The sequence below is a fragment of the Sceloporus undulatus genome, chromosome 7 (assembly GCF_019175285.1).
Source record: "Sceloporus undulatus isolate JIND9_A2432 ecotype Alabama chromosome 7, SceUnd_v1.1, whole genome shotgun sequence".
Taxonomy (NCBI): Eukaryota; Metazoa; Chordata; class Lepidosauria; order Squamata; family Phrynosomatidae; genus Sceloporus; species Sceloporus undulatus.
In genome coordinates this window covers 40,528,422-40,552,216 of record NC_056528.1, presented here as the reverse complement: position 1 = coordinate 40,552,216, position 23,795 = coordinate 40,528,422, and the positions used below count along the sequence as shown (strand labels likewise).

Sequence of the window (23,795 nt, the reverse complement as noted above, 5' to 3'; positions counted from 1 at the left end):
TTTAAATAAAGGGTGTTAGAGGGTATTGTATTATTTTTAATGAACTATTTTTTTTTAAAAAATATCCTTTTTAAGCTATAGGTTTTTAATTGTTTTAACATTGTGATCATTTGATCCTATTTTAATGTTGCCTTTTCTATTTTTTCAGCTACATTATAGTTGAACTAAATTGTAAGCTGCCTTACAGAAAAGGCAGATTATAAGCACTGATGACAATGACAACAACAACAGAAATAAAAGTTTCATAGACTGGCATGAATCACTTCACCTACACCTATGGAAAAAAGAATGAGGTGCCACAACCCCTAATATTGGTAAGGTGCTCATTACTAAAAACAGCAAAGATATCATTTAGAGCCCCACCTGTTTTCTGTTTTGTTGTTGTGTGCCTTCAGGTAGTTACCAACTATAAAACTTCCTAACTACATTCTGTCCTGAACATATTGCTTTTCTTTGTGTATATCACCATGTCTCTGTTTGCATTTCAGATTTTCTCACCAGGACAATAAAAGAAAAGAAAAAGAAACTCCTCAGTCTTCCCTGCCAAGCATACCACACACTTATTTGTAATGTCAAATGCTCTGCTTGTTTCTAAAGAAAGGGCATTGCTACAGTTGCATTTTTTGTATGAATAACTTTTCATTTCCCTTTACTATTAACCTACCCAAGCATTACCAAAGTGGGCTGATCGAACCAGTCAGACAGAGGGCTTCCTCTTTGCTTCTCCAAGAATGTTAATTTGCTTCACTGCATATCTCTATTCCACGGGGCTCCCTTGTTCACTTTCATATGCTTCACTGCCAGAGCTGCTGGCCACATTCACTAAGTACATTCCTACATCCAGCTTCTTCTTGACAGACAAATAAAAAAAGTGCTGTGAAGTTAGAAAAATGTCTGCAATCTCTGATAGGACTAACAGCTCTCCAAATATAAACCAAGTAATACCAAAATAGAAGACACTGAAAAGAAACTGATTGAATTTCTTGACATTTCAAAATGATAGGATGCAAACGATAGGCAAATTGCCATGTCTACAGCTCCAACAAACTGGAATTCAATGCAGATACCAAAAGCTACATGGTATATATAATAGTGGGAATGGTTGCATTTTCCCCTTGTGAGCCTGATGAGTCTTTGTCATATCTCTTCCTTCACTGCACTACCCAGACATGCTTAGATGAAGAGGGAGTTCACAAACCTCGTGAGTAAATTGCTCTGAATGACAGAAAACACACATACAAAGCCAAATATAATTTTGGTGCAGCCCACAAGCAGAAATGTTCTCTCATATTCTACAATAGGCCATATACCTGATAAGGTCCCTCTAGAAACAACAAGCTACAGATGAAACATCAGGGCAGGGGGAAGAGCAGAAAATACAAAGCTGTTCATTAAAAAAAAAACACCTCTTGAACTGCTTTTGTTCCAATATGCTATTTGATTTCCCACCCAACGTATTTTGTTTTCACTTTTTCTTTTTTAATCCTTTCATCCTTTCCTTTTCACTCCCCTTTTAGAAATTTTTAGAACCCTTTTCATAATGACAGAATGAAATAATGAGTGGATTAATCTTCCAGGAAAAAGACCACCATTCACCTTAAGGAGTTCATAGTGCTGGATGCCATTTACTCCGATGTCAGGATCAACAGCAGATGGGACAGAATAGCGGGAATTGATGGCTGTGTTCTCAGGGATGGAGATATTAATGACCGTTGATGGAAAAAGAGGGGCATTGTCATTTATATCCTCAATCAGGAACCTAATCTTAACTAGTCTGAAAACTTCATCAGGCAAGACAGCAACTTCCACTTCATAAAAACAACGGTTCTCACTAAAAATGCCAGAACAAAGTTTCTCTCTGTCAATACGGTTGGCAGTGGTGAATATTTCTCCTGTATTTTCCTCCACACGGACAAGTGGAACATCTCCAGTCTTGTACACAAGCTTGAACTGAAGAGGTGATGAAAGGGGCACATCAGGATCCAGGGTCAAGTTGAGATCCTTAAGCAAATTGCCAATTAGGACATTTTCTGGCAGCTCCTCCCGAACTGTGTAATTTTTCTCCTGAGCACCAGACTGGAACACGACGCAGGCTAATAAGACTGCCAAAAAGTAGGTCCTGTAAAGCAAGTCCATCTCCAGAATGGCTATGGTTGTTCAACCAAACACCAAGAAGAGCTGGAAAATAAAGAAGACAGAAGAACATACGTTTTAAAAAATGTAATGAGAAAACAGCAACAACCTAAAATTGATTTCTCCACCTTTATGGGAAAATTAAATATGGACAAGTTATTTGATAAATCATATATATCCAACTCTCTTCCATGCCAGTATTCCCTGAAGATGCCAGCCACAGAAGCTGGTTGGGGGGGATGGGAAGGGATTCATTTGTTTTTATTGAATTTTTTATTGTACTTCCACTGTTTTGCTGGTCATTGACCGAATAAAACATTCATTCATTCCATTGTTGTTAGTGGCTTGGATTCCTCATTGATTGGGTGGGATACAAATAAATTATTTATTATTATCTATTATTATTATTTGTGGGCAGTAGAAAATGAGATCAATATCCAGGGGAATGTAGCACTCTAACAGGGAGTCACAGTCTTCCCTCAAAGAACCTATGCTTGCTCAAGGATCCTAGGGCTACTTTCAAATGTCCTGGGTTTGTTATGTAGTTTATATTTTCCCATGGCAGATATCTACGAAAATAATAAAATCTTTTCCAACTTAGATTAGCAATAGCATCTTCCTCCCCCCACACACATGCTTTCTCCCCTTACAATTCTCAATTATAGTGGAGGTAGCAAGACCAGCATAGTAGTGGTATATTCCACACTAATAAGTTCCAGGTAGAATGGACTCTCTTCATATTCACTTTATCCTCACAACAGCTCTGAAAGACAGAGAGTGCCCAGTTCAAGGTTAACCAGTAAGTTGTGTGGTTCAGTGGAATAAGATCTGAGATTGCTCAAGTCTCAGTACAATACTCTTAAGCACTACACCACACTGTCATTCCATAATTTCAGTTTAGACACCATGTCTGTAAAGCTGGGGATGGAATAAGAAATCAGTGGTCTCCTGCATATCATAAATGACATCAGGCAGTGCTTTGGGTCTATGCAGAAAGTTCTAAAATTTGAAATCTTGCTTCTTAAGAATACTAGACCCAATAAAATGGCAATGCTCAGCCCTTGAATGTGGTCCATGGACAACCATCTGCCTATTATTTCCTTTGGTAATGATTTGTGGGCCCCTTCCTAAGAAAAATAATAACCATAAAAGCACTCATTTTTAAAAAATAAAACCTGCCTTCAGTGCCAGAGAAAGCAAAGCTGCCCAATAGTTCTTAAAAGCATAGTGGGTTGTATTTGTCTTTTCATATGAGAATTTAGTCTGGCAGGGAAAGCTAATCAGAGTGACACCCATCTGGTAAAACTCAGCCAAGAGTGGATGATATGCATTCAAAAGTAATAGAGATTCCAAAAAGTATAAAAAATAACAAGTGTTTTTTATATGAGGCAGTAGGTTTTTTCCCATTAAAAGGAAAAGAAGTTGATTTCTTTAGATGGAGATTTAGGACTGTTGTGAGTCATGTTGATCATACCACAGGTTGGCATAATTCACTGCTTCCCTATCTTAGTTATTTATCATCAGGATCAGCTATCTTGAGCTAAGAGCTACTGCAGCACCCCTGGACACCCATCTAAGTGCTCAAGGACTGAGTCCATACTTTCATCATAAATAAACTACATCAACCCCTTATGTGCGTTTGAAATTCAAAATGCAGTTGACAGTTGCTATTATTTTTCTGATAACTTCATTATGGATAGCTAATGCAAGATAACTTTTAAAATTATATATTAGAATGTTAGCACTGAATTAAATACATCTTAGTTAATTAACCCAATATGTATAAAGATGAAAGTAATAGTTCTGAAGCAAAAAGCATACTACAAGCTGTATTTCAATTTATCATGGCCAAAGCAGACCTACTGAAATAAATGTGAAAAGTTACTCATGAGTAACATAAAGTAGAATTTATTTCACAGATCTACTCTAAACATGACTATGTCTGGATTTAAAACTCATATGTTTCTAGAGACCATCTCATCCACACTTCACCTGGAGCTAATCTAAAATCTCTGAATTTCGTAGAGAAAGATGATTTCAGGAATGCAACGGAGTTGTTCAAGGGAAAAGTTTCCCCAGAGATCTGATGGTTGCTGTTAGACACTCCTACACACTTCACCACTGCCATTCATATAGAATGCCTCAGTCCAGAGACATGTTGGGGGAAAAGAAACCACTAGGCAGGATCTTGGAGAAAGCATTCCCTTCTATATGAGAGAAAAATAGGAATCATTTTGCAGTTTGCAGCTTGCCACCTGTAATTTTATACCACTCAAATCAAACTTTGCAGTTCTACTATTAACATAGTAAATTAACATATCAATTGCAATAGAAAACACTAAGGGTGAGGAATGATGACAGACCATTGGGTGCAAGCCTGACTCTTCAAAACACCAACTGCACCAGGTCTAGTTAGCATCATTCCACAGGCATGTCTCTCTTGCCCTCTACTCCCAATGTGGTGGTGCAGGAACACACAACAATGTCCAGTATCAACTGATATGAGAATTGGTGGGTCCTACCATTAGGAAAAGTGAGGTCACCACCTCAGGAAGCAGATTTGGGAATTATGAAGGGGAAACACCTTATTAGGAATTCAGTTTGCTCCTACTGCATTTTTGCTTCTAGGGACAGAGATAGGGAGCAGTGGGCTCTGCAGCGTATGTGCCAAAAGAACACAGCTGGCTTTGGGTAACGTGAGCCTGGATGAGGTTGTTCCATCCGTTTTGGGCAGCAAAGTTCATTCGGCTAGCCCTGGATGCATGAGTAAAATTGCCAACTAGGGGAAGTTAGTAGAAGTTTGCCCAGTACATCTCCCACATGCATACACAAATGCATTTCTCTACACAATTTCTGCATGTAGGGAAAAAGAATTATTTCCTTCCTCGACAAAGCCTCTTAGCTTTGTTTCTCTATGGGAGCAATTTGCACTGAGTAGTCATATTAAATCACTTTTTAGGAACAATTTAAATAGGAAATTATTGTATATAATAAAGGAACCAATTGCACAAACCTAAGAGACATATAGCCAAATGTTCTCTGTAAAATATATGTGTGTGTGCATGTGTGTATCCATCCATAAAATAAAAAGGAACATATTTCCTTAATTCACACACACACCTTTTCATTTCCATTGCCTTTTCCTATCTGCAGTATTCTATTTTGCGGAGCTATCCTCATACAGCATTACTCATTCAGCAATGAATGGCCCATATAAATCACGCTTAACAAAATCCAACATACTATAAAATAAGAATGATTAAAATAGTGAACTCATGTGAGCAGCCATTTACTGATGTGAAGTGTTGTACTAATCGGTGTTTAAATGGCAGAAAAGTGCCACCAGTGTTCATATTAGCACAGGTATTTGATTGTTGATCTTTGCTTAGTGTGTCAGAGAAGAGTGATAATATACACCCCCAAAAAATCAAAATATGGTATCACTTTAGTAGCAATAATTGTATCAGGATATGGGAACAGAAACCACTGCCATCGAAGTTAGATGGTCATTTTTATGTCAATTAACAGTACCTCCATTTATAGCAAACAAGAATGAACCCTTAAAGCTAGTTTTTTTAAATCAACTATATCATGGCTTGGATATGGCAATGCAAAAATATTGGAGTTCATGACCCTGTATGAGTTCCTAGACCCATATAGCCTTGCACTGTTCATGCCAGATCCTGCATATCTTTTGATCCACTAAGTTGAAAGAACCCCATAGATCATGCACAGTACTTAACCACAGCTTCTATTAACTTGTTGGCCTTATTGCTTGCAGTTGGCTAACAGGAACAATAGACATGTATCACCCTCCCAAACAATCACTTTGTGTCTTCATTCTCATTGCCGGACCATTGTAAAAAGTAAAAGAAGTTTCATATACAAACCCTAACTAAATCATAAACTGGAATTTAACTAAATAAACTAATTTTAATAAAATTACAGAACTAACACAATAGTCAACTGACACAATAGCACAGACATATTAAAACACTAGGGAAATATATGACTTCCCACTCTAGTAAAAGACTACAATAAATAATAATTCTACTTCATATAAACCAAACTAAAGAGATAACATAATTTCAGTAAGTCACAATAAAGTAATTATGATCTGGCTTTTGCAATATTCAATGAACCAATGTAAGCTTCAAATGCTGATACTGTCATTCTTCCTCATTTGTTACTCATGTAAGTTATAAAGAATTTCCAATCTTCTTTAAAAGTCTCCAGCATTTTATCTCTCAGAAAATTCTGTCAATTTGTCATTTTCTGAAAATCATTTAATTTAGAGGGTATCACAGTGTCCTCCCACCTCTGTGCATAAATTTATTTTGCTGCTGTAATCATATGTCACAAATTCTTTTATATTTCTTGTCCAGTTGTTCATCCAGCCTTCCTAACAAAAAGTATTGTACTGGTTGCATTGAAACCATTTCCCATTTCTATTAAAAATTACTATAAAAGTTCTGCTATGTAGAATTTGCTAGAGTAGCTGAAGCTAAGTTACAGAATTGTAGAGATGCAAATGTTTGCATACAAGGAAAACATCAGACTTTTTCTTTCTCACTGGTCAAAATTACAACATTTTTTGAAGATTTTTGATTACTTTTAATATTCTTGGACTTTTCTGCAAAACCTTGATAAATATGTTTTCATGTAAAAAGCATTCTGTGAAAAAAAACACTTGTTATTTATAATAAAATATTTAAAGCTTCATATGCATAAAACGTATTTTGAAAAGTAAAGTATAATAATGGTAATTTTCACACAGATTGTTGTTATCATGGGATTTACTTAGGGTTCCCATTTGTTCCAGAAAACCTAGAAAATTTTGGATTGAAGGAACTAAAAATATCCCAGTTGAAGCAGCAAATCCCAAATTTATTCTTCATCACAGGCCAATGAGAAGGTTACAATGTGGTAGTAGTGATGAAGCAGGAAACCATGCAAGAAGACAGGCAATGGCGGGAGCATCATCCTGTCCTGCAGGCTCCAGTTGCTACTGCATAGGTGTAGCATTGCCACCTTATTCTTCCATTCTCTCCCTGCTTCCCTCAATTGGCCCAGAAGGCAGAAAAGGAACAGAGGCAATCAGAGATGGCCTTGTGTTGTGTGGCGACTGTAGTGGTGACTTGATCCTAGGAGTAGGCAGCATGGTGGAACTTCACATCCAAACAGTCCCTTTACTCTCGGGGGCTGCTTGGAAGCTTCCATCTCTTCACAGAGGTTAGTAAGGAAAAGAAGAAAAACAAGAGCTCTTGGCTTGGTAATGGTACTGAGAGTAAAATGTAATAGTAGAAAAAGTGCAATGATTAATGGGTTGCATTTGCATTATCAGAAGTCAAATTAATAATATGCATAACAATATGGAAATCAGGCACCTGAATATGAGAGAATGGAATATGGCAACCCTGGATTTACCAAAGAACAGATAAGAAACCAATATGGATAAAAAGCCAGACAGGTTGATCCATCCTTAGTGGGAAGTCCAAAACTATGATATTCTTAACTTCCCAGGTACTGTTATTTCCATATTCATGTCCGTAGGGATGCAGTGGAAATGAGCCCAATTTGGAGGGGATGGGATGAGATGCATCCTGCATGAAGGGAGTAGGAAGGGCTGGAGGACAATGAGTTCATGATCCCACACTCACACACACACACACACACACACACACACACACACTTAAACCAATCTACACTCATTGTGGAAGGTTCACATTCAGGCAGATGGCAGGATTCAGAAGGAAGAGCATTTTCTGATTCAGCTTATGTCATGTTGTATAATTTTAAAAAATGACATGGACCCCCCTCCACCCAATTTATACATGCTAGTCTTTATGTAGCTGAAAGAAAACCATCCAGAGTATTAGCATATACAGAGGAAATCCAAGGGTTGTAAAAATATAGTACAATTTCTATATTAAGGGGTGGGCCTGCTGAGCATGTAGCAATGGAAAATTGTGAGATGAAATGGATGTCTATAATCCTGAACAGGAGAATAGCACAGTGGAACATTTTGCTGCAGTATATTATTATGCAGTTTTCAAATTTAGTAGACTGTTGACCCGACTGTGGTGTTTGATGACTTAATACAAAGATATTTCCATTAATAGGGCTCCCCCCCGGTCAATATTACTTTGGTTGTAGATCCACACCAGAGTCTGGTACAGAATATGTTCACATCAGTGTGTCAAATCCACAGCACCAGAATCTACAGCAAGTACTCCTTCAGTACTGGAATCTGTGTTACTTCAACACAGATGGAATGTGCTTGAGCTTCTGATGAATGTGAAACAAATGCACCATTTTCCTCTTTCCTCAACAAGCTGTTGATCTATAAGTTCCAAGAAACAAAAAAGATGAAATTAACTTTTAAAAAATGATTTATTGTGTCTATTGCTGACAATTAAGAGCAGCTGGTATCAAACATATGCAATGGACAGCAACAGAAAGATTATTACATGTGTGGTAAAAGTTTCGTTTGTTTGCAGGAGGTACTGGCAGAAATAAAAGATATTGCTTAGAAAGAATAAATGTCATCCAAGATAATATTTTATTCAAGAAACCTGCCAGTTTGTGTGGGCAAGAACACTTTCAAAGAAAGGACTGCGAACGCAGCTTTTAATTCTTTGGATTGTTCCAAATAGCAGTCAAAAAGAAAAGGGGGAAAAATTGTCCTTGAGTCACGATAGAATCAGATGTTTGAAATCTCAGAAGCCAAATCATATTCTTTCTCAAATATTTAACTGACTTTTTAAAATGAATAGCTATTTCCTCTCTCAAATATCCCGTTCCATTTTTTTCCTTTCAATAATCAAGAATATTGTGCTTGTGAAGGAAAAAGCACCCTTTCTCAGAAACAGCAAAATGAACATATTTGCTGCATTTTATATACACCATATCCTAACAAAGGTTCAATTTCATGTTAAATCCTGAATACACCAATGTTATAAAACATAAAAATTGTGAAGGACAGGCTGGAGAGGCCATATATGGCCTACATTCTCATTGCTCAACGTCAAAAGAAAATGGGAGGTAGTGGGGGCTAGTGGCTTCCATGTCAGTAGAGTGCAACCAGGGTTCTTGGAGGTCTCTCATTCATAGGATTACCATAAAGTAAAGTCAACCTTATGGCAAATAACAACAAGGACAAAAAACTTTAAAGAACGTATCCCAGGCACTGAGCCCTATTCACCAAACAGGTTCGGCAACCTGGACAGCTCCTTTAACATTTAGACTAAAACCTAGAGCAGATCCATCACTTCACTGGCATCAGAGCCACTAGCCTCCACCAGTAATTTTATCTTAACCATTGTAGTGTAGTGGTTTGGATGTTGGACTAGGATCCCGGTGACCAGGGTTTAAATTCCTGCTGGCCATGGAAACCCAGTGGGCAGCCTTTGGCAAATCACACTCTTCCAGCCCCACTGAAACATGAAGGCATGGCAACACCCCTGAACAAGTCTTGCCAAGAAAAATCCCATTATAGGACCATTTTGGGGACATGATAAGTTGGAAATGACTTGACAGAACATAACAACAACAACAGAGGCCTTCCTCCCCTCAAATTAAAACTTTAGCGGGAATAGTGTGTGGCCTCATTTCCCCTAAGATGACATCCTAAACATCTGGATACCCTTCAGTTTGACAGATGGGACATATTTGTTTGTGACCAGAGGAGAAAATCAATGATCAGTATGTTCAAGTAATTGTAGACATTTGTTTCAAACATCTGGAGAATGTCCACATGTAATAATGTCACAGCTACTTCTCACAGAAATAATGAAGGAGCATCTCCACTACTAGTCCACGTTATTTGCTTTACGCGGGGGGAGGGTCCTGAACTGATCCCCCACGTAAAGCAAGGGCCCACTGTAAATTGCACCGTGGCTATCCTAGGTTCACTGCATCTGTAATTGGGATTTTAATCCATCTTTTAAAATTGAAAATCCTGACCATCTTCCCCCTTTTGATCATTCAGTTCCCTCGCTCTTAGTGCAGTTCTCTTAATCAAAGGCAGCAGCCCTGTATGAGGGAGACAGAGCCAAGTAAGTCAATACTGGTGTGGAAAAGAAAATGTGTATCCTTCCCTCATGTTAGATAAGTGGGATGAGAGGAGACATGTTGCAGAATCACCCGTGCTGCTAGCAGAAACATGAGAGGGGCAACAAATATGACATATTTTCCCATTTTCTAGATTTCTTTTCTGCAATTATGGCTAGTCCCTCTTATTTAAAATTGGCTCAAACCCTAGATGGGTTTGTACCGGGGGGGGGGGGGGGGAGAAATCGCACTGGTTTCAAGTGATCACTGATGCACCAGATATTCACAGCCCTGCATTAAATATTTAATATAATAATCCTAACTGGAAGAAAAATATATTGTCAAAGGGGTCTCAGTAGATTTAAGTTTAGGGTTAAACTATTTGGCCATGCTACTAAGCTCTGAAAATGCACATCATCTTAAAAATGGTTATATCCAAGATAAGGATGCATTTCACTTTACATGCAATTACTTACACACGCACACACACACCTCCCCTCCATGTCTCAGTGCTTGGAAGAAATGGGGGGGAGCACTGGCTGAGCCAGAAACATTTTGGATATCCTATGATTGTCACCCATTTCATAATCACATGCTGAATTAACATTCTCGATAAACTGGTAACACTTAGAAAATAGGGGACAAAAGAAGGAAGCAACTGCATTGTCCCTTGTTTGAATATTAGTGGTGCTGAATGAAGACAAACAGCATGGAAGAAAAGATGAAACACTTAGATGTCTACTTCAATTTACTTAGATAAAAAATCCTACAGGCCATTAAAAAGTCCACAATGCAAGAAAATGTAGCAGAGTTTGGTGTGCAGTGCTAACCATTAGAAATTAAAGCAATAGCGCAGTGTAGCCTGTCACATAAAAAATGCAACACTTGAGCAGATCAGCATAACTAGGCAAGGATTTTTTTGGTTCTGGTTTCAGTGAAGAAAAACACCTATACCACTGGTGAAGTGGGATTTCTTTGGGACAACATCCTGCTCTGGAATTCACAAAACCCATTTTACATCCTGAAACATATTGCAATATTCATCACATGGGGGAAATCGGGGAAAGGTGGGGGTTTAAACTGCCATTATCCCATGAAAGTTGTGCAATAACACGAGGTTGCAATTAAAAGGGACTTATCTCGGCAATAAACAGGTAATAACTAGCAAGAAATAATCCAGGGGGAAATTCTGTGAATGATTTGTTGCTGGTTATTACCTGGTTATTGCCAGCATAAGTACTCTTCAATCGCGATGTGTGTTAAAATCTTCCTGTAATAGCAAGAGTTTCCTGGGATAATGACAGTTTAAACCCCCAATTCCACCCACCCCATGTGATAAAGTCCCTAGGCACATGAAATAGTCTTCATCTTAGCTGCCCAAGCAAAACTATCTTGATCTATTACTTGCTTACATTTCCTTCCTTCCTTTAGATGGAAAGAATATGGAAAATGGATGTAAAACAGGTTTCTTGAGTGCTGGAAAACACAAATGAGTGAATGGGTGAAAATCTTTGTAGCCTGGGATGTATTCTACATGAGTAACATTTGATCTGTTTTTGGCACAGAAGTGTTGTTTTCTGCAAAGAAAATGCTGTTTTTCTCTGCAGTGCACTTGCTTTCTGTGTAGAAAATACTATTTTATGGGTAAGAAACATCTCTTTTGTGCAGAAAAACTATTTTTTGCACAGAATAAGTCTGAAATGCTGAATGCTTTTCAAAATCTATGCAGTTTTTGATTACTTTCTTGCAGCATAAAGAAAAATGTTTAAAAAATTGTTCTTGTCCATGGAGTTTATCAAACGGGAGGAATTTCTCTTAAATTCAAATGAAAAGAAAATGGGGCCAAAACGCATTCACTTAATGTCACTAGTTTTGCGCAATTACATGAATATGCATTGCATTCGAACTGGCTCCCCATTGACCGAAAACAGCATGCCATTGCCCGAATTTGCATGTGGCAGTCTATCACACAATAACGTGAAATCACATGATTGCATTCGGACTGACTTCCCATTGCCCGAATTTGTGTGTAGTGGGCTATCATGCAGTAACGTTAAACCCCATGATTGTGTTCAGATTGCCATTGGATTATACTTCCAATTCCCCTTGTCTGATAAACGTACATGAGAACAGAATTCACAATTATTTACGTCCTTATTCATCCTTCCTTCTTTAATATGTCCTCTCCACTGCAACATTAAAAAAGGAAACAAAACCGCAAGCACCTTTGGGCAGGACCTATCCTTCATTTTCTTCTTAAATGAAAAAAAATGCATAAATAATCAGGGTACGGTATTTTCAGCAATACATTTTGTTCCCTTTAATTACCAAGACTATCCTCATATTAAATGCATTTTGCATGGCAACAATATCAGTCAGTAAGGTGAGACATTTTTAAAAATGAAGCACACAAAGGATGAAATCAAAGACATGTAGCAGACAGATTCAGAATCATAGAGGGAAAATGTGTATAAAGAAACTCCCTTTCTGATTGTTTTTTCAAGCTGTTTAATCAGAATCCATGACTTACTATGGATTTATTTTTAAATATGTCATTTTCTTAGAGAAACAGCAAGGGTGTATATGGGAGAGGTAGACAAGTCTCTTCAAAGGCATTTTAAGTTAAAAGTGATAAAATCATATTCATATCATTCCATTTCAACTCACATCAGACAGTACTCATGGTGTGTATGAGTCCCTTGTCAGAAGAAATGTGTGGTATGAAATAAATAATTTTTTAAAAATAAAATAAAAAGAACATATGTTTTGAAATCACATTATCCAGGATCTGGCATGCAAAATAATGGTGTGGTAAATCCATTTGCATTCACATCACTTGATCACATCAAGGGAAAAAGATAAGCCATGTTATGTGTAAGATCCAACAACCTTCACCAATAATCTCCAACAGCAACTTGCTTAAAGCAGTGAAGTTTATTGAGATATGAATGAAAGTGATCAGACAGACTTTTTAGTGAACTCTGAAAAGCAAATCTCAAGCCTCAAGTTAAAAGCACTCCTGGCTGGCCCCCACCTTTTTTACTCTCCCGCCTTCTACTCCCCACACCTCTCCCTCCTGTTTGCTTCCCAGGCTAGAGAAAACAGGGTGACCTTGGAGAAGCTCTGCAGATGTCTCTTACTAATTAAACAGTGCATTCCAGACCTATGCAATTATCCCGCCAAAGCATCCCAACCCCCATAGCAAAGCAAGCTGGCAGACTACAATTTTAAGCCATTACAACAATAATATGAACAGTAACTACAGTGGATGGGAATATTGATTAGTTATTGGCTTTGGAGTTCTGACATTATGTCCAGACCCAATATTACAGTTTGAGTGTAGCCAAGTAAGAATTTGGAAACCAGCTTTGGGCCTGAACAGACAGGCCAAAATAAAGCTGCTTCGGGTCACTTTGGAGGTAAATGAAACACACATCTTAAGAGGCCAGAAGCTGTGCCAAAGCTGTGCTCCGGTCCTTAGGACTAGAGTGTGGCTTTGGCACAGCTTCTGGCTGTTTAGGGCGCATGCATCATTTAAACAGCATACCTCCAAAGTGATCTGAAGCAGCTTTATTTTGGCCTGTCTGTTCAGGCCCTTAGTCTCTCATAAATCAATGGAATTTATGACCATTGACAAATATGTGTCTCAAAAACTATATTTCATCTCCAACATCAGAGGTGGTATACCTCCATATATCAGTTGCTCAGAATGTAAGATGGAAAGCGCAGTTGCATTTTTGTTCTTCTGGTGAATTTCCCAGAAGCAATGGATAGGCCAATGTGTGAACAAAGCAGTAGTAGAACACATTATAAACCATCCTGGGCATAAAATGCTGTTTGAAAACACTGAAATTCTGGACCATGCCAACAACTATCAGGTCAGAATGCACAGGGAAGCCATTGAAATCTACAAACACCTGGACAACTTCAACAAGAAAGAAGAAGCCCTTAAAGTGAACGAAGTTTGGCTACCAGTAATAGCAAAAACATAGCTGAAAAATAGCAAAGTTAGGACTCATCAAATGCAAATGAGAAACCACCCAGGGTCAGGGGCTTTCCCAGCAGACAATGATCACCAATTAGCAGATACTAATCCTCTTTGCATACTCCACCCTGAGGTCCTGCCATCAATAACAGAACAATACACATATTAACATGGAGATCACTTCTCCCTACCCAGTGTCACAAGTATATATAGTCCCAACTCTGTTTCATGCCAGCATTTTCTGAAGATGCCAGCCACAGATGGTGGTGAAACATTAGGAATAAACTCTTCTAGAACATGGCCTCATAGCCTGAAAAACCCATAAAAATTATGTGCATAAAATGCCGGATTGCACAGACTTTCGGTCTGATTCAGCATGACTCTTCTTATAGTCTAAACTTTCAACCACTACTTTGGATGGTTTTAACCACAATCCTGGGTTCAGAAGTTATCTTTCTGTTGCATTTGCGCATTGATGTTGTGTTTGTGTGTGTTCGTTAAACCATAATATTTATTTTAATCTTGCTTTTAAAAGTGAGGATTCCAGATGTAAAGTGATGTCTGAATGCATCCTCTTTCCATTATTGTTGTTTGCCACTGCTCTTCCAGGTAAAGAACAGTATGAGATCTGTGGCTTAACACTCATACCTTAGACTTCAATCTCCAGAGTTCTAATCACAATTATAAGTTTGCTAGCTATGTCTTTTTAAATAGAAACATTCAGATGACAGACAAAAGTATTTTTTTTTTTACATTACTATATCCATGTCCAAAATCAAAAGGTCCATAACCTTTTGGTTGACTTAGAAGATAGCTTTGTCTACATTAATATATTTGTGAAACAGGCTGTAAAAAGAAAATGTAAGGCTGAAAAGACTGGAAAGGTGGGGAGGATGCAAAAGGACAACTGAATCTAAGCTGAGCACAGCTTTGCTTTCCAACATACACAAATGGCAAATATGTCCCTCTAAAATAGGATTGCCAGATTACAGTTGTAATACTGTTAGGAGAAAAAAATGTATTTTAATATTGGTTTCTTGCTCTAGCCGTCTTAAGGCCATTTCAAAATGAGAACACAGCATGTGCCATTTCCTGCCCTTGCTCTTGTTTCCATGTGATGCTGAATTAAGGGCTCAACTTTACAATATTTTTTGTAGCCTCAGCCACAAAGAACATGCAAACATTACACAGGCTTACTTCTATCATGCTCCAACTAATCCTCCTGATTTCCAGTTTACCATGTTATTCAGGGCACACCAGATGCTCCTTCCTGGAGGAATATTTTAATTATTTTTGTATTTATTTTTGTTTTTATTTATTTATTTCCTTACTAGACTTCTTTCTCATGCCTTCAGCTCCTAAAGATTCCCAGCAAACAATACAAGATGATAAAAGACAGTAGATAAATGCAAAATGTACAGAAAATGACATAAGACTAAAGCTGTAAAAGAAATAAAATCTAATATATCAGACAGGGGAAGGAATACGTTAGACTCTATTAAGTGAATGCAAAGGTGCCTATAAGGTCTTCCAATACAGCCATCCTTCCACTGCATTATTTTCAGGTAAAAAGCTATGAACATAAGTTAGAAGATATAGGATTACGGACAAAATACTCTCAAAACAAAATACAAATCATAAGTATCTCCCATGCTCCAGGGATAATCTAAGGTTCTTCTTAAATTTGGAATGAATTCACACATTTTACCTCTACATCACCAAAATGATCTTATGCAAAAAGCCATGGAGACTTCATGAGGAATCCATTGTTCTCTGCCTACAAAGAGGCCTTCATCACTCTGGTCACAGTACTGTGAACTAGTTGCTATTTCTATATCTTAAACTCACATATAAGGCAATCCATTAGTAATTATGACCAGCACATTACTATTCACAGCTGACAATCAGAACACTATTCTATTAAAGGTTTACAACAGAGGTAAGTTGTGAGCTGTTGGAACCTCTGAGTAGGACACTGCTGGATCAGGGTGAAAGAAATCCCACCATTCTTCATTAGTTTTATAGTTGGTTAAAGTTGAATTTTTAACAGATTCAACTTTAACCAACTTTAAAACTAATGAGGAATTGTGGGATTTCTTTCACCCTGATCCAGTTGTACCAGAAAGATAATGTTTCAAGATTTGCGCTGTATGATGGGTAGGTACAGTATCTCCTCTTTTTACATTATTTCCTTTGAGCATTCTTACAGAAAGTGAAATGTCACACATGCCATCTATTTCCTTCAATGAAAACTTTGCAGTGTGGAAACAGTCGACTGGAACAATTTAACAATAACACAGCCCCTGTGAGACCCTTCATGTTAACAGCACAAAAATGTTTTGCCATTTACTTACCCTAGAATTGTCTACAGTCTAATGATTTTTCTACGCATTTTTAATGCACTTCTGCTTTGAGTAGTAGGATCGGGAACACAGTGAGTGGGGGGATTACATCCAAGATCCCCTCCTCATTTGCTCAAATAAACTGAAATTTGTTAAAGGCTGTATTTCACACAAACATATGAAATGGTTCCATGAGAAGAATGCATAGCTGCATTTTAAAAATATAGACATCAACTGCAAATGTGAGAATTACTGATGTGAATCATGATGTGGAAGAAAAGCTTAACACTTTCATCCTTGATTTTCTCCTCATGAAACATTTGAGTCTGTACAGTAGCTGGTACAGTGGAACCTCACCTTATGCGGGGGATCCTTCCAGACCCCGCCATGTAAGGCGAATTGTGCCTATGCTTGAGCCCCATTCAAGTGAATGGGGCGCATGCATGCAGCAGCACGTGCCCCATTCATCTGAATGGGATGTGCCGCCCCTTGCACCCCACACGCTCCTGCGCGGCTTTACCGCATACGCTTAAGTCCACGTATAACACGGGTGCACTGTATTTGCTTTTTTGAAATAAAAGTTTCCATTTGCAGTTCCATTACCTATTTCAGAGCAAGATATATTAATCTTCACTTCTTTCATTTTGTACAGGAGAAGAACAAATTTCAAATATGGTATTTTGTACCAAAAGGTTTTGTTCCATAAACACTTTTTTTGCTGTTGTTACTGCTAGTGAAATACGTATGACCATTTTTGTATTACTTTTGGAATGTTATATGAAACACATAATGATGTTTTTCTAGTAATAATCTATGAATGCTTGCAAACAATCCATTAATGTTGACCAAAGCTCCAAGAATTCATTCCAACCAGAATGTTAGCATTCCCTTTTAAGAAGAGTAGCCTACTGGTGTTTTTTGCTCAATACAACTCTTCCTACAGCTCTTGGTGTTAAGTTAAATCTCAGATGCGTTCTATAATCTATTCCAATTTATGAACACGGCTTTTGGAGGTTAACAAGAATCATGCTACTTCTGTAACTATTGGATGAATAATGAACTGCATCTGTGTAAGTATACTTTATATAGTGACCATTTTTGTCTTAGGTTTGGAATGTTCTATGAAACACATAATGATGTATTTTCTAGAAATAAACTATGAAAGAATGTTTTGTAAACAACCCATGAATGTTGAGCAACTGAGTAAGATTTATGTTGAAACATCCTGAAATTCTTCCCAGGGCTGGCCATATGCACTGTTTATTGTTGCTGCATTCCCCGAGGAACTTGTTTACCAGCCTTCAGATATAGGATTTCATGGCTATTCCTTGTTACAGCATACTTTGTGGAAATGGCCCTGTGGAGTTTGCTTACAGATACTTGCCACACAAGAGGGACTCAAAGGAAATGAAAACATTGTGGTGATTCCCCCCCCCCATTTAACTATATATGTAACTTCCCACATTTATTTAGCATCTTCTCACATGATGGTCACATTGGGAATATAATAGATATTTATTCTACATATATTTAATGAAAAAGTTATTATTATTATTATTATTAACCTTTATTTATGAAGCGCTGTAAATTTATAAACAGTTATGAAACTGTTATTCAGTGGTTCCATTTACCATCATTATTTTGTTTATAGAACACAATACAGTTTTCTTGTTGTTGTTGTTGTTCTTGTAATTATTATTATTATTATTTGAGTGTTGCTACAGCAATTTATTAGAAAGGGATACACACACACACACACACACACACACACACACACACACACCATTCCATAAGCCCAACAGCAACATTTGTTTTCCACTTTTTCTGTGTTGAGGCTATCAAGACAGCCTCTGGACAATACCTGCAGCATGTATAGAGGCAACTGGGAGATGGCGGTCCATGGTTTCTGCTCATTGAAGGTTTCTCACACATAGTTCATGCTCATTTTGCCAAGAACAAGGAAGAAAGTTGGTTGTTGCATAACAACATCCAGTTCAGAACACTTATATATTTGCAGAACAACCTCCACATCATTTCAATTAAAAATGTATCAGGTTTGGCAATAATTTCCACCAGCCATGTTACAAGAAAATAAGTACACTGGATGTCATTCAGCTAAATAAGGATGGTCTTGCAAAGCCAGGGGGAAAAATGGGAATCTGCTATTACAAAGAACACACACAATTGTCATTTAGGTCAAACTGCTTGAGAGATGTTCCTGAAGGGACCACTACAGTAAGCAAGGTAGGAAGAGACTGAACACACAGGAAGATTCACAAAGCTTTATTCCTGGAGCCTCTACACAGACAGGGCATTAAGTACAGAGACGTATCCCCTAAAAAGAAAGGTGAGCAGGTTGTTGTTGTTTTTTAAGCCCCAATAGGGTTTGCCTTTCTGACTCTGGCTATGTGGCTTAACAATATTCAGCAGGGACTTGGGTATGTTTCAACTGCATTGAGTTTGATAGTGAGATCTGTGCCCTCCTTCCACCCACCTTTTGTGGCATGGAAGGGATTGGACATAATCCAGTTCAAAGTGGAGCAGATGAGGAGTAGGGATGGAAAGAATATTTATTGTCATTTCTTAGCCAAAAAAGTTTGAGGAAAAACAACACAGAAGTGAGATTTTTTTTTTTAGTTTTCAGCTGGCATTTACACATCTCAAAGTGTTTCAGGAAAATATTCTGCACAGATAGACAAAATAAATCCCACATTTCTGTATGAGAAACAGTTTCCAGAAGCATATTTGGTGTCTGCAAGCAACAAGCACATTTTTTAAATACTGTGTGCTTTGGAAATGATAGGAGGTTTGTTTGGGTTTTTTAAAATAAAAACTGTAGGGGTTTTTTGCACAACGAAACGTTTTTGCACAAAATGTACAAAACACCATGTGTGTAATTTTTGCTTACAAAAAGTATGTTTATGGCAAGGTTTTTTTGTGTCTGAAAACACCATTTTTTGTGGAAAATCCCATAGTTTTTACAAACCCCCCTTTGCTGCCCTGTGCAGAATACTCTTCTGAAACACCTCTGAAATGTGCAAATAACAGGTGAAAACTAAGTAGTAATATTTTGTTCCATAGCAGAGTATGAAAGGTCAAGATTTGCAACCTTGGTGTGGAACACTCTATCCACATTCATGGATGGTCCCACAAAGGATTGAGGCTGTTGTCATGCTAGGTGTTGGCTTGACCTGAAGGCCAACTGTCAGCCTCATACCTCTGTTTTAGGTGGGATTGCAGGAATGATGTACATCTTCATGGGCCCAGTAAGCCTTGCATTTTCATTATTCACCTCCAGCACCTGGGATGGAGGGAATGGGATAAGTGGGCCGAAGACAGGCTGACCCACTCCTTTGCCATAAGCCATGCCAAAATTATGAGCTAAAGTTTATAACTAGTCTGGCCTTTTCGAAGCCACAATTTATTTGTTACGTTCTCTCTTGACAAATATTATTTGAAGTAGCAATGGTAGAGGACTATATAGTATGGTTTAGGAAAGTTCCTTTGAGGCAAATTGAAAAAAATAACATTCTGTTTTGTTTTTGTGAGTAGACTTATCAAAATCAAGATTTAGCCAGGTAACCTATGTGTTATTTTTAAGAAGCAGTAGCAACTGTGGCTATATATTATTAGAAACAAACTTGGTCTCATTAATCTGAAGAGAAGCGTAATGCCACCATACTGATCAGCTTGGAGGAAAAAATTGGACAGCCAACAGTTTTTATTGTTCAGGATTCTTCTTCAGGCTCCATGGAACAAACAAACAAAACAAAATGAAAAAGAGAAATGTTGATGCTACTGAACATCCTAAGTATCCCCTTACATAACCCTAGGACTAAATACCTACTCAAAATAAAGAATTTGACTTATTCTAGGAATTGTTTTGCTGCTAGAGTGAATGAAGACTGTCAGGCTGCACATGTTAAGTGCCAATCTTTCCAGAGAGTATAGTTCTGCCATAATTTTGATATGGTCCATTACTAAGAACATTGTTTCAAATTGATTCTGCTTTTGCTTGAATATAGCTAAAACACATAAAAATGTTGGAAATGTGAGTAAAGAAACTGGCAAGACAAAAGAGAAACACAAACCAGTCTCTTCTCTGCTAGATCCTGTGGGAGGTGGATGTACATAAGACTGGTTGTTTTTCTTCATCTGCCATCATCCAGTTTGAATAATTTGCTTGTGGAATCCAGCACTATCACATATTTTACAACAAAAGATGAACAGATCTAATCAAGGTGCAAACTGACTGCTCAGATTTTATATTAAGATAGACAAGGGAGTGACTCATACATCTACAGAGCTACCTTTTGTCCTGCAATTCCAAATGTTCAGATTTTCTCATGTTCTGATCTAATCAGGTTTCACTGTACAGTACTGACCATTGAAACTGGTTACCTAGAATCTTAAGAAGCAAATGGGCCCGTACAGACAGGCCAAAATAAAGCTGGTTTGGATCACTTTGGAGGTATGCTATTTAAATGATACATACATCTTAAGAGGCCAGAAGGCACGCCAAAGCTGCCCTCCAGTCCTAAGATTGGAGTGTGGCTTTGGTGTGGCTTCTGGCCTCTTAGGACGCATGCATCATTTAAACAGCATACCTCCAAAGTGACCTGAAGCAGCTCTATTTTGGCCTGTCTGTATAGGCTCAAATATCTACAATTAAACCTGAAATTCTCAGGAACATCCCATTATTTTGTCAGGTCCTCAATGGCTAATTTTTACTGTCCTGCAAATGTCATGATTTCCTGAAAACATTTCTTCCCCTTAAGTCTCTCCCACCTTTACTAGTGGAAATGGAAGGGAACCTAGAGTTGTTGCAAGCAAACTGTATACCATTGAACAATGTACCTCTACCATGTGGGAAATCTTTAACAGCTTTAACACATTCATTCAGTACAGAAATTTCCACTTTAAACATTTTTTAGAAACAAGTGCTATTCTGGAGTATTTTAGCCATTATTGGAAGAGTATGGGGGCCTTAGAGAATATAGTTTACAAATCCCCAACTTTTCTGTAAAAAAGGGATAATGAGATGGGCATTTTTAAACAAATGTGTCATGTGAAACGATGAAAGACTGTTGAAGTGACTTTCTGTACTACAATCAATGAGGCTTACAATATATGTTTTATAAAAACTGTTTTCTTCATAGGCTAAAAAATATTAAAAATCACAAATCTACTACAGCTGTGGCTTCCACAGGTTTACTGTTTTCCCCCCTTTCTTGCTTTTTTTGGACTCATAAGAACCATTTTTCATCTGAAGTCTTTATGCCACCTCAGAGAGTTTTAAAAGTGAATTACATATGTTCTTTGCCAGTGCTGTACTTCTCTATAATCCCAAATCAGCAGTACTTCTCTCTATATAGGAAAACCTCCACACACATGTCGACACCCTGTTATCTCTTTCTTCATTTGCAAATTAAGAAAAGTTCCATTAATCCAACAAGGAGTCCACTCTTTCCTCAGTCCCTTTTGCTTATGGAGGCTTGCTTGAGAGTGACTGTGCACATGCACACTGCTTGCAAAGCAAGCTGGCGGAGGGACAGGACACCAAGCTGACTGAATTTGCAAACAGTGCACACTTGAGGGCATACAGGTAGTCCTAAGTAAGATACCATAATTCCCTCATACTTGTTACATGGATTCTGCATTTCAGACAATTCCAGTTTCTGGCAATCCCTAACCCATTGGTTAACCAAGGGGTTTCTGTATATATACTTGCTTAAGAACTGTGGTCTGCAGCAGGGGCCGTCCTTTATATCCTATTGGTAGATGCAATACTACATGGGAGGGTATGGGAAAGGCCCTGTTGGTTGTGGATGGCCCTCTTGGTTTTGGCATCTCAACTGTGTAATAGCTTTCCCTGGGGGGAAGTGTCCTACTGGCACCAATGCTTGTTTCTTATTGATACCAAGCCAATACATGACATTAACTAAAGACACTGTTATGAAACTCTGTACTATGATAAATTAGTTTTAATTGATATTATTATCACTGAGATGATGTACTGTATTGGATATTATTATTGTATTTTGTATGCTTTTATTGGGCTATAACCCTGCCTCGTTCCATAGGGAGAGGCAAGGAAATATAAATAAATAAATAAATAAATAAATATTATTATTATTATTATTATTATTAGGGGACCAATTCACCTTGAAGTGTACATATATATGGTTTATATTATTATAGATTCTCTTGCTTAATGCCTTTATCTTACTTAAATTATTATTTTAATCTGGATCCTTTTCAAATTGTTTATATTTAAACAATGGAATATAAATATCAGAATAAAAAATAAACTATACACAAGCAAGGAATTCCTGAAATGAAGCTATAAATTAGGAGTGGGCATCACGTAGCCCTCCTGTTGTTGTCAGCCTGACCCCAACATAGTCAATTTTGAAGGATAATGGGGTTTGTAGTCCAACAATACCTGGAAAGCCACATATTATTTACACCAGCACACCATTAAAAGGACTGCTTGACTGGTACACTTTCCAAAGGACAGAAAAGAAAAACTGCACAATCTTTTAGTATAAGGGCCAAAACTAGCTTAGACTGTCTTTATTGGTGACCCAATCTTGCCAAGGGATGACAAGATTATGCAAGAAAGCTGATCAAAAATAATATGGAGGTTATGATGAAAATGTTAAGAGTCAAAAAAATAAGGCAATCTCTGCATGAGACCATGAAGTTCTCATGAGCTTTTCAGTATTTTCTTATGCTTTTAAGAAGATGGAAGCTGTCTGCTCATCTTTAGCAATAACACATTAATTTGAGAAGATAAAATTCATCATGCTTCCAAGTCCCTGAGATCATTCTCTTTCATTAAACAATAAATAGGATCTACTGTTCAAACATATTCAGAAGGAAAAACTATATGTAATAAAATGTTCCATTTCCATCTATGATTTTATTCTTGCAACTAATGAAGGGAAAAGTAGGTTAAGATTTCACCTCTCCAACATACATTTTAAAAAAAAAAAAATCCTCACAGCCTTGTAGCATATTGCAACTGCTCCTACTTAATAGTACTTTTTAAGTATATGGTACCTTTCATCCTGAAAGATCCCCAAAGTGCTTTATAGGCACTAAGTGGAGGGACTGTTTCTCACATCACTGAAATTCTGTGCCAGCAACAGGGCACTAAAGTGGCTTTGGGAAAGGAATTGAGAAATAATTTATCCAATTGAAATTCCAAGGCAGGGGAATTCAGTGAGGGCAGAAGCCAATTACTGAAAATCACCAAGACTGTTCCTTTTTCTGAGGCA

At 37.7% G+C, this 23,795-nt stretch overlaps 1 protein-coding gene across 3 annotated transcripts in view; it reads right to left on the bottom strand.

Moving 5' to 3' along the window:
- The window catches only part of PCDH11X (protocadherin 11 X-linked), a 553,290-nt gene that overhangs the window by 462,756 nt on the left and 66,739 nt on the right, over nt 1–23,795 (bottom strand). For all 3 annotated transcript variants that reach the window (XM_042480331.1, XM_042480332.1, XM_042480333.1), the window contains exon 2: nt 1,597–2,178. In XM_042480331.1, coding sequence (XP_042336265.1) covers nt 1,597–2,136 — 540 coding nt within the window. In that variant the 5' untranslated portion in view covers nt 2,137–2,178. The remainder of the gene's footprint in view (nt 1–1,596; nt 2,179–23,795) is intronic.